Source organism: Bos mutus, chromosome 8 (genome assembly GCF_027580195.1).
Source record: "Bos mutus isolate GX-2022 chromosome 8, NWIPB_WYAK_1.1, whole genome shotgun sequence".
Classification (NCBI taxonomy): domain Eukaryota; kingdom Metazoa; phylum Chordata; class Mammalia; order Artiodactyla; family Bovidae; genus Bos; species Bos mutus.
This window is the reverse complement of record NC_091624.1, coordinates 101,841,273-101,853,562: the sequence shown is the minus strand read 5'-3', so window position 1 is coordinate 101,853,562 and position 12,290 is coordinate 101,841,273. Positions and strand designations below refer to the sequence as shown.

Here is a 12,290-nt window from a genome sequence, read left to right as displayed (position 1 = left end):
CAACTCCCGGAGCTTCCTCAAACTCATGTCCATTGAGTCAGTGACGCCATCCAACCATCTCATCCTCTGTTGTCCCCTTCTCCTCCTGCCTTCAGTCTTTCCCAGCATCAGGGTCTTTTCCAATGAGTCAGTTCTTTGCATCAGGTGGCCAAAGTATTAGAGTTTCAGTTTTAGCATCTGTCCTTCCAATGAATATTCAGGACTGATTTCCTTTAGGATTGACTGGTTTGCTCTCCTTGCAGTCCAAAGGGCTCTCAAATGAGTCTTCTCCAACACCACAGTTCAAAAGCATCAATTCTTCAGCGCTCAGCTTGCTTTATAGTCCACCTCTCAGGTACATTCATGATTACTGGAAAAACCATAGCTTTGACTAGACAGACCTTTGTTGGCAAAGTAATGTCTTTGCTTTTTAATATGCTGTCTAGATTGGTCATATCTTTTCTTCCAAGGAGCAAGCGCCTATCAATTTCATGGCTGCAATCACCATCTGCAGTGATTTTGGAGCCCCCCAAAATCAAGTCTGTCACTGTTTCCATTGTTTCCCCATCTCTTTGCCTTGAAGTGATGGGACCAGATGCCATGATCTTAGTTTTCTGAATGTTGAGTTTTAAGCCAACTTTTTCACTCTCCTCTTTCACTTTCATCAAGAGGCTCTTTAGTTCTTCTTTGCTTTTTGCCATAAGGGTGGTGTCATCTGCATATCTGAGGTTATTGTATTTCTCCTGGCAATCTTGATTCCAGCTGGTTCTCCATCCAGCCCAGCATTTCTTATGATGTACTCTGCATATAAGTTAAATAAGCAGGGTGACAGTATACAGCCTTGACGTACTCCTTTCCTGATTTGAACCAGTCTGTTGTTTTTGTCCAGTTCTAAGTTTTGCTTCTTGACCTGCATACAGATTTCTCAGGAGGCAGGTCAGGTGGTTTGGTATTCCCATTTCTAAGAATTTTCCAGTTTGTTGTGATCCACACAGTCAAACGCTTTGGTGTAGTCAATAAAGCAGGAATAGATGTTTTTCTGGAACTCTCTTGCTTTTTCGATGATCCAACAGATGTTGGCAGTTTGATCTCTGGTTCCTCTGCCTTTTCTAAATCCAGTTTGAACATCTGGGAGTTCTTGGATTATATACTGTTGAAGCCTGGCTTTGAGAATTTTGAGCATTACTTTGCTAGCATGTGAGATGAGTGCAATTATGCAGTATTTTGATCGGTTTTTGGTATTGCCTTTCTTTGGGACTGGAATGAAAACTGACCTTTTCCAGTCCTGTGGCCACTGCTGAATTTTCCAAATTTTCTGGCATATTGAGTGTAGCACTTTCACAGCATCATCTTTGAGGACTTGAAAGAGCTCAACTGGAATTTCATCACCTCCACTAGCTTTGTTCATAGTGATGCTTCCTAAGGCCCGCTTGACTTCACATTCCAGGATGTCTGGCTCCAGGTGAGTGATCACACCATCGTGGTTATCTGGGTCATGAAGATCTTTTTTGTATAGTTCTTCTCTGTATTCTTGCCACCTCTTCTTAATATCTTCTGCTTCTGTTAGGTCCATACCATTTCTGTCCTTTATTGAGCCCATCTTTGCGTGAAATGTTCCCTTGGTATCTCTGATGTTTTTGAAGAGATCTCTAGTCTTTCCCATTCTATTGTTTTCCTCTATATCTTTGCATTGATCACTGAGGAAGGCTTTCTTATCTCTCCTTGGTATTCTTTGGAACTCTGCTTTCAAATGGGTATATCTTTCCTTTTCTCCTTTGCCTTTTGCTTCTCTTCTTTTCACAGCTATTTGTAGAGTCTCAGACAACCATTTTGCCTTTTTGCATTTCTTTTTCTTGGGGATGGTGTTGATTCCTGTCTCCTGTACAATGTCACAAACCTCCGTCCATAGTTCTTTAGGCACTCTTGTCTATCAGATCTAATTCCTTGGGTCTATTTGTCACTTCACTGTATAATTGTAAGGGATTCGATTTAGGTCATACCTGAATGGTCTAGTGGTTTTCCCTACTTTCTTCAATTTACGTCTTAATTTTGTAATAAGGAATTCATGATCTGAGCCACAGTCAGCTCCCAGTCTTGTTTTTGCTGACTGTATAGAACTTCTCCTCCTTTGGCTGCAAAGAATATAATCAATATGATATCGGTATTGACCATCTGGTGATGTCCATGTGTAGAGTCTTCTCTTGTGTCGTTGGAAGAGGGTGTTTGCTATGACTGGTGGACTGGACTAAATGTTCGGTTTTACCATATGATGGTATGTAAAACCCCAAGCAAACTTATTGGCCAGCCCAGTGTATTTTGCAGTTTTTGATGATGTTATAACAAAATTCACAAGTAAGGGATCTGATTTTTTCCCAAGAAGAGTGGTTTGTTATGAGCCACATGAGCTTGAGAGATCTGATTAATTACGTTAACAAAATCCCTCCCGTGACATGCATACATCCCATTTATATGCCTGGACCAGCTGTGTCCATGGAGCTGGGCAAGGGAGAATATGCCTGGGGGCTTCTCTGCTTCGTCGGCTTCCAGTCTTGGGCCTCTGTCTGCAGAGTTGGGGATTGGACTATGTGGAGAGTCCATGGGAGGCTGCTTATTGAAAGGGTTGCAATCTCGCCTTTCTTCCCACTCTTACCCTTCATCCCTATGTCTGCCTCCTGCGAGGGTCCAGCTGTCACCTCAGCTCCTTAGTCCTCCCTCTGGCCCCTCAAGATGTGTTCCTAAAGTACTGTTGTGGTCAGGTTTTCAGCTTGTTCCCCAGATCCTTTCTAACCAGGAGTGTGTTGGTTCACAATGGAAGTGCAGGAGAGGACAGATTTGTTGAAAACGTGCCGTGTTTCAACTGCTCTGGTTTAGCCTTTCGAGTGACCCCAGCCAGCACGTATTCCGTGATTTCTGTGGGAAAATGCATTTTGAGTTCCAAGAGCTGACTTTAAAATGGAACTGGGAATACATCCCATTTGTTCGTTCGGTACGCTTTGTGGATTCGTATAGATAAGATGCCTCTGTAGCATTTTCTTCTGCAAGGTACTTAGTTTTAATGTATAACTTTCCATTCTCCAGGATGCTCAGGGAGTAGAGGAACGAGAAACGTTAGCAAGGATGGCAGCTAACGTGGAAAACACGGCGTCTGCCGACTCAGAAGCGTACATCGAGAAATACCTCAGGAGCGTGCTGGCGGTGGAGAATCTCCTCACGTTAGACCGCCTTCGCCAGGTCAGCTGATGGGGACAGGGCAGGGTGCCAGCCCAGCTCAACCCAGGGTTTGACTTTCCGCAATTCACAGTATTGTGACGTCTAAACTTTGAAACCTCTTAAGTGGAGCATATTGATTTACATTAAACTTGCCGGGTGAGTCTTCGAAGATACAAAAATGACATTTGGAAGTTACTTTTTCCAAGACCCTAAACGGTAGCTAGTTGCCTGGACAGTGCTGTGCTGTGTGCTCGGTCGCGTCTGACTCTCTGCGACGCCATGGACTGCAGCCGCCAGGTTCTTCTGCCCATGGGGATTCTCCAGGCAAGAATACTGGTGTGGATTGCCATGCCCTCCTCCAGGGGGTCGTCCCAGCCCAGGGAATCGAACCCAGGTCTCCCACAGTGCAGGCGGATTCTTTACTGACTGAGCCAGTGGTGGAAGGAAATATATCACTCTTGCTGGTTAAGAAGTATTTTACAAATTCCTTGACACTGGACAGTCGCCAAAGAAAAATGTAGGCCTGAGGCAGACTGTTGTGTCCTTTCTTGGCCTCCACAGCCTCAGAGTGGATCTCTAAGAGGGAAAACAGAGGTGCCAGCCATAAACCCAAGGCTCAGAGAAGCTCTAAACATCAGTTTACGTAGCTATGTTGAAACTTTTAGAAAGGTTTAAAGTTACTAATTTAGTGTGTGCCAGGTCTTAGTTGTGGCCTGTGGGTCTAGTTCCCTGACCGGGGATCGAACCTGGACCCCGCTATGGGAGCACAGAGTCTTAGACACTGTGGACTACCAGGGAAGTCCCAAACTTTTTTTTTAATAAACAAAAATACTAATGAAACATAAAAGTGAATGGTCTGCTTTTCATAATTTTTTCTCCTGGGACTCACTTGTGGCCAGCTTCAGGGGAGCCATCAGTAGATAAGGAAAGGAATGAACCACATAACCTGTCAGCTGCTTAATTACCTTTGAATATTCCACAGTGACAGTAATTGGGTCATTCTGTTGTATGAAGTAACAGCTGTCATTTAAAGAACCAGGGGACTTCCCTGGCAGTCCAGTGGTTAGGACTATGTGCTTCCGCTACAGGGGGCATGGGTTTGATCCCTGGTCAGGGAACTAAGATCCCACAAGCTGTGTGGCATGACCACACCACTCCAGTAAGTAAAGAGCTTGGAATATGTCCACAGCTCAAAGCCTGCTTTAGACTCTGTTGCTCTGGAAGTGTGTGTCTCATGCATGCTTTTCCTCTGTGTTTTCTCTGACCCACAGGAAGTTGCCGTGAAGGAACAGTTGACGGGAAAAGGGAAGCTGAGCAGGAGGAGCATCAGCTCTCCTAATGTGAACAGAGTGAGTGCGTGGGACCCCAGCCTGTGCTCAGCCCAGGACCTGCTTTTGCTCCTCCTCTTTCCTTGGGTAACTCCTTTCCATCCTTTAAGTCTCATCTCGGGTATCATTTCCTCCTCTGCACTGACTGTAGTTCTCACTTCTCTACCCCGTAGCATCGTTGCAGCCCTCCATCTCTGACCTTCCTAATGTTACACGGTAAGCATCCGTGTAAGTCCCTCTGGATTTGCTTCTCATTTATCTTCATACCTCGGGTGCCTGGCACAGTGACTGTGTCAGGTGAGCAAAGCTAGCGTAGTGCCTGGGGAAAGCCGTTTGAATTTTCTAGCCTGAACTTAATTACTTTCAGGTTGAGGAGAAGTCTGGACCTTGTTTATAAACTCAGTTGCTCAAAGGTCATCCAGGGAGCATAAGTGAGTCAGTCAGTCAGGTTTGTTTTGTCACGGTGTCATAAGTTTGTTGTTGTGTTTTAAAACATAGATAAAATTTACATGAATATGAAGCTTACAAATAATTCTTCGCATGAATATGAAGCTTACAAATAATTCTTCACAAAGAAATAATGCTTGAAACCCTGTGATTTATCTCTACTTTCCTTACTTTTGATAAAGAGGTGGATGTGAGAAATAGTACACTGTTGTCTGAACTTCACACCAAGGGAAACCATGGTATAAATGTTGAAATAAAGAGTAGCTGACCCTTAACCCTGGTGTTGGAGAGATCCCAGTGACAGACAGGACAGGATGGGTGTCAGGCTGGAGGGCACAGGTGGCTCCCTGAGACTGAGTGATGTCACTGGTGATCTCAGACGGAAAGATTGGGAACATTCTCAGACAGTAAAAAAAAAAACCTCCCTTTAACTCAGATAAATATCTTCTCACTCCTTCAGAAAATGAAGTACTAAAATGCACTGAATGATGTACTAAAATCTCTGTATGTGCAGAGATTTTGTACTTAGAATCCTATGATTTAAAATAAGTAGTTTCTGTGTATACATTTACTGCAGTACCCAGAGAAAGGAGTCGTCAGATCAGGACACGATAAGGTAACCAGTGGGCTTCCCTGGTGGCTCAGTGGTAAAGGACCTGCCTGCCAATCAGGAGACCTGGGTTCAGTCCCTGGGTCGAGAAGATGCCCTGGAGAAGGAAATGGCAACCCACTGCAGTAGTCTTGCCTGGGAAATCCCATGGACAGAGGAGTCTGGCGGGCTACAGTCCATGAGGTTGCAAGAGTCGGATACGGCTTTGCAACTAAACAACAGCAACAACAAGGAAACTAGTAGCCTGGTATCCTTTACATAGAAGTGAATAAACAAATCAGGTGTCCCTTACTTGGGCCCAGTTGGCTATTACCGCTATGTGAGCTGGACATCTGATCTTATACAAACCTGCCTTGTTCAAAGTGTTAATTCAATGAAAAACAAAAACAGCAACCGTGCCTAACAGGGTGCCAAAGGCCGTGAGTCTAGTCTGCAGCTTGGTCTTGGCAGCCTCTCTCATACCACCCGCTTTAACATTCTGTTGATTTGGTTTTCTAAGCGATGTATTTCCAGGATCATGGATGTGTGTGCTTTTGCACACAAAGGGCTAATTCTCCTCTCCGTTCCCTCTTCAGTTGTCTGGCAGCCGCCAGGATCTTATTCCGCCCTCCAGTCTGGGTAGCAACAAGGTAAGTGCTCAGAACTATTTTCTGTCAGTCTTAGACATGTTTCCCGTCCAACTTTTCCTCCTCTCAAGTATCACACGCTCGTTGTGCATGCCAAAGCTTCTTCCACTTTTCAACACTATGTGAAATTTATTGGAAAGTGTTTAGAGTTCATTTCTTTTTATCTGCCAGTTAAAATGATGTTACTGAAACCTTATTGTTACTCTGCTTTTTAAGGGTTAAACAGTTTAGTTGCTTAAGTTCCTATTCCTGTTGAAAACATATTCTTCCGGTTTGTGTCAGAAAAGGAACTTCATTTCAGATTTTTAATAGTTAAAATATGGATGAAGTAGTTGAAAATTTGTGACGAATAAGACTATGTTTAAAAGTTAATATTATATGTTAGAAGAAAGAAAAATAAGGGAACAGAAATTTTATTAGCTGGGATGTATTTATGTACTTGTTAATATAGCTTTCCCCAATTTAACGAGTTTTAAGCATAGATAATTCACTATCATTTACTTAAAAGGATCACACTGAAAACAGTCATAGGTGGATGGTTGGATACGACTGAGATTGCACTAGTTCATCAATTCATTGACTCCCTTCCGTGAGTCTAAAAGTGTGCTAGGGTTTAGCACTCCTCGATACAGGTCCACTGATAGGTGTGATGGGCATAGCACAGTTATAATCACCTAAACCAAGCAGAGTGTTTGGAAAACTGTCATTATTGATATAATGAATAATTTTAAGGAAAATATAAGAAAAACCATGACTTTTTTTTTAATCCATCTAACCCAAATCCTCTATCATAAATTCATTGAAAAAAGTGGCCAAAAGATTTTCAGCTTTTCTCTCTTGCTAGTTTCTTTATGTTTAAATGGAAAAAAAGAATACAAAACAGTAATATCTACTTGAAAGAAAATTATTGTCTCATCTGCGTTCAAATAGAATAAAGGAATATAGATGCTATAATAGAAGTATGCCTAGATAGAGTAGGAACCCAGAGGAGGACGTGGACACTCCTGTAGGCATTATTCAAGGACCAAGAAAGGCTGCAAAGAGGGGAACCCCTCTCCGTGCCGCTCCCCCCGCTGCCACCGCCAGAAGCTTAATGTTGAAGGATGATAAGATCCACCCAAGCCGAAGGGATTGAAGCAAGAGTGTGAATAGAAGCATGGAGGGAGAAGGAAGCCTGAGTCAAGCAGAGGGTGCAGTGCAGGGCAGAGCCCAGAGAGAGGGCCCTTGTTTCAAAAGTTGCTGTATGATGTATTGGGGAGTTGTGGGGGAGCTGGGCCTGGTTGGAACAGTCAAGGATTCACCCGAGTCTCCTGAATTGGCCGTAAGAGGTTCAGACAGGGAGGCGAGGTTGTGTGGGGTGACAGTGATGTTTAAGGGCTTGTGCAGGGGGAGCAGCCGGCCAGGGTGACAGACGGGAGTCCTCAGAGACGAGAGGTAGTGGGGACAGCAGCTGGGAACCTGGAGGAACTCCTTCTGGATGCTTCAGAGACTGTACTGACTGAAGAGACTATTTTGGGTGTGAGAGCGAAGTTTATTGGAGGCCTTTTCCCAGGGCAGTCTCTGTGGAGGGTTGGGGAGAAGTTAGGACATGGGTTTTTGGTTGTTTTGGGTTTTGGTTTTTGTGGCCACAGTATACAGAATCTTAGTGCCCCAACCAGTGATAGAACCTATGCAGGAGACACTAGTTCGATCCCTGGGTCGGGAAGAACCCCTGGAGGGCAGGTCATGGCAACCCACTCCAGTATTCTTGCCTGGAGAATCCCATGGACAGAGGAGCCTGGCAGGCTGCAGTCCACAGGGTCACAAAGAGTTGGACGTGACTGAAACAGCCGAGCACACTTGCACCCCTGCAATGAAAGCATGAGGTCCTAACCACTGGACCACCAGGGAGTTTCTAGCAGGATGTATTAAATGAGTAAATAATGTCGCACGTTTTTTGTTACTCTACCAAGACCTTCCCCTTTTCAGTCATCTTGATGTCCTGGGGCCCCTGGGTTAGGGATAGGAAACTTAGTGAAGATGAGGGAAGTCTGATTTCCACCCTCTCAGGTTGTACTGGTGTCCTGGCACCGCCCAGCAGCAGAGGGCTGGCTCTGCCTGCTCTGTGTCAGCGTGTTTCCCATTCTCATCAGACACCTCCAACAGTGAAGGACCCTTCTCTCCCACTGCAGCAGTTTGGAGTCTTCTGTCTCACCCCTCTGCATGGACAGTGTCCCTGGGCTCTGACGGACAGTGGCAGTCTTGTCAGGGAGAGCAGAAGGGCCAGCTTCCCATTCCTAACTGTGCTCCCAGGTCAGCCGTGGAGCCATCTCCTCATCTTCCTGTAGACTGTTGGCCCCCTCGGTCCTGAACAGTTACCAGGTACAGCCAGGCTTCCCTCCACCTCATCACTGTCACCCTGGATCCCTTGCTTCCTGCTGTGTCCATATCAGTAGGTTATATGAATGTCCATGTATCTAAATCAGAGACCCTTTGCTGTCAAAGACAGGTTTAGTGGATGGACCTGTTGAATGAGTAAGGAGACTCAGGTGACAGAGGACCGCACCTGATGTTAGGAAACAAAGCCATGAAACACTCGGCAGAGGATTTGACTCCAGGCTCACTTCAGCAGGGAGCACAGAGCGGCTGCCCCGTTTGCGGATGAGGGGCTCTCACTGGTTTTATCATCTAAAGCAGAGCATCTTAAAAGATTGTTAGAATAAATATTCTTAAAATTGTGTTTTCTTCCTAGAGAGTAAAGAAATCTTTCCCTCCACCAGTAGCAGCAAGGAACAGAAGAGTCCTCCCTTTGGCCTTTTAAACCAAACAGTGGTAAACTGCATCCATAATGGCATTGCCTTGAATTCAGAATTGTTACAAAGCTGCCCATAATAGCATTCCTCAGGATGGGGTAGTGTTTAAACTAGTTGATGTGAGAATCATTTAGATCCTATTAAAACCCCTTTATACAGCAGCAGTGCTTATAGAGGTAAGAAGTGACACGTACCTGAGGGCCATCGCCATGCTGTTCATAATGGCAGAAGATTGGAAACAAGTCACATGCCTGTTGGTTTGACCTGGTTAAATATGTTTTATCTATGTCCATGTGCGCACACACACACACAAATGGATACTATGCAGCTATAAAAATTATTAGGAACCCCTCCAGGTTCTAATATGGAAAGAGCACCAGGATACACTTAGTGATTAAAAATGCAGGGCAGCACAGTGTGCTGCTGTTTGTGCGGGAGTGGGGAGCGCGAGAGAAGAGTGTGTGTGGCTGTTGCTAGGTGTACACACGCATGCAGGAACCCTGTAAGGATGTATCATAAACAGATGCCGCTACTTCCTGTCTAGGGAGAGGGCGGGAGTGTGTGGGGACCCGAAGCAGGAGGCTTCTCATGGTGTGCCTTTTTATATTACTTGGTTTTCGGATCATGGGAACAAATTACCTACTGAAAGAATTAAAAGGAAAATATGTTATTCTCTACCCTTTATGGTAGGTAGATTTTATTCTCCTATAAGTAGTGGTTTGAGAAACTCTCCAGTTGCTTTATCTATAATAATTTTCACACAAAATCCTCGAGCGATTATTGAAGAAATTGTTTTGGAAAACCTCAGAGACTCATGTATTTTTCTTTTCTTTTGGGGACTTCCTGCATTCTTCAGTTTTCAGAGATCCAGGGAGAGGTAATTAATCCATTAGGTTTTTCTGAATGAGTGGGATACATGTATTATCCTCCTATTGAAAGCATGCTTGCTTTTAACTTGAGAATGCGAATGCATTTTTAAATGTAGTTTTTATAAGACAACCGCATTTGACACTGTACTAGTTTTTTTTGGGCTCTTACCCTTTTGTAAAAATAACTTTGGAAGTCAGGATATACAGTTCTTCGTTCCCTGGGACTATGCAAATATCTGTCAGAAGATGCCAGGAATGAAGGCATCTGATGGAGTGTAGGAGGCTCTGGGATGTGAGGGGTGGAGTTAATTCATTGAAGAAGCCGATGGTACGGCAAATGAGAGTTTGTAAGACACCCTTTTCTCATGGGATGCAAGGGGAGAGGAGCAAAGGAAGAGCGGGAGTGCCTCGGGCCTTCCTTCAGCGCCACAGCACGCAGCCCAGTGGTTCCATCTTGGCCTCTCTGCATGGAGGTACTTAATACACAATGAAATTGAGTTGGAAATACAATTTTAGCCTGGAATCGCTGCTTAACATGCTAGAAACTGTATTTTAAAATAATTGAAAATTATAATCCTGTTAGTTGCATCTACCTTGCACACTCATGGGGACTTCTTTCTGGGTTCTCTGTTCCATTATCTATATGTCTGTCCCTCTTTCCTTGAGTATGGACTCAAAGCTATGGACCAGAGAACCTGGGGTGCTCTGTTGCCTGCCACGTAAATAACACAACAGTAAAATTAGTTCACATTACGTGAAAAAGCGGGAGAGCCGCAGAGGAGGTTCAGGTCTGCCTTCCCTCCTCATTTGCGTTAACATCATGGCAGAGATTAGTTGGGAGCAAAGTAACACTAAAAGCTGTGGCTGGGAGGCAAGAGCAGAGCTCACTAGGATCAGGGCTTCTGGGGAGGTGAGAGCAAGTGGTAAGGTAGTGAAACCTTCCCGCACCTTGGCCTCTAACACTTGGACTTCGGCCAGCCACATTTTGCCTGCCCTCATTCACTGATGCTCCATACCTATGAAAATTGGAATTGTTTACTGAGCTCCACCAAGATGGAATGGGTGAGCTAATTAATCTTAGAAAGATACATTGAATTTTTATTAGCTACCCTTAACTCTTAATTTCACCTTGTGGCTTAAATCACTCTTGATAAGCTTTGCAATTAAAAATATAAAATATTCCTAATTGCAGTGATGCTTTTATTTACTGTTACTGGCTCTTTCATCATCATTGTTAGGCAGGTTTTTTTTTTTTTTTAATAGACATAACGAAAACCTAGCAAACTTGTTGTGACCAGTCTACCGGATTAGACGCATAGTTTAGTTGCAGAATTAGTTCCAACAGATCGTTTTTCCATTTAAACAATAGCTGTGTGGTGAGACTGTTTGTGATTTAAGAAACTCTGTCAAGAAGAAATAACTGATATTACTTACTAAAGCCATTTTAAATGAATCGTATCTTTTAAAATAAGTTAGTGAGATGTTTGTCATCTTCCAAATGCAGTTTGAAATGCAACTAAAAGTAGCCAGGGACGTCCCTGGTGGTCCAGTGGTTAAGACTCCGTGCTCCCAGAGCAGAGGTCCTGGGTTTGACCCTGGTCAGGAAAGTAGATCCTGCATGCCACAATTAAGACCCGATGCAGCCAAATAAATATTAAAAAAAAAATTAGCCAAAAATCCGAATGACTGTTCAGTTAACAAAGCTGAGTTGTATGTTTTGGCTCCATCGCTTTCCTGAAAACTGCAATCATTCAGCCCCACACTGGTTATGGTTGGTGCCAAAGGTGAGTCACCTCTTCTTGAGCTGCGTTAGTAGCCGCCTGTGGACCTGGAGTGTCACTGGCACTTCATTTACCTCTTTGTCACTTTCCTGATCCAAGCCAGACCTCTGTAGAGAACACCCACAGCACCTGTGTCTTTCTGGAGAACAGGAGCAGGAGAACTGGAGGTCCCTGCAGGGACCATCCACGTCCTCAGGTCAGCTGACAGCCTTGTGCATTTTTTCCTGTTGCGTTTTGCCTTTAAGCATAATTGTTACCTTGAATAATGTTTTATATCTTCGAATTCAGCCTGTTAGCACAAATAATTCCTACTAATTATGAAGCTAGTTTAGGGACCCAAAACGAAGCCAGAATTTCCACTCTCACATCCTCCCTTCGTGGCTGATCCTGAAGGCTGATAGAGGTAAAAAAAAATGTCAGAAACATCTCAGAATCATCTTTCCAAGAGTTCTGTAATGGAGCATAGGTTGCAATGGTAGAAGTGTAAAGAAAAAAAACATACTGAGAACTGAGCCCATATGATGGCAGAAAGTTCCAGTGTCTGGCCAAGGCCTTTTTATTCATTATCTTGAGTTCATCTCTCTCTGAAGTACCTTTAACTGGGGTGCTTCCTTTTCTCTTCCCCAACATTTCAGTAGTGGGAGAATC

The 12,290-nt window shown here is 44.1% G+C and overlaps 1 protein-coding gene across 2 annotated transcripts in view; it reads left to right on the top strand.

Moving 5' to 3' along the window:
• Positions 1–12,290, top strand: part of KIF13B (kinesin family member 13B) — a 209,436-nt gene that overhangs the window by 157,609 nt on the left and 39,537 nt on the right. For both annotated transcript variants that reach the window (XM_070376014.1, XM_070376013.1), the window contains exons 33-35: positions 3,058–3,210; positions 4,461–4,538; positions 6,150–6,203. In XM_070376014.1, coding sequence (XP_070232115.1) covers positions 3,058–3,210; positions 4,461–4,538; positions 6,150–6,203 — 285 coding nt within the window. The remainder of the gene's footprint in view (positions 1–3,057; positions 3,211–4,460; positions 4,539–6,149; positions 6,204–12,290) is intronic.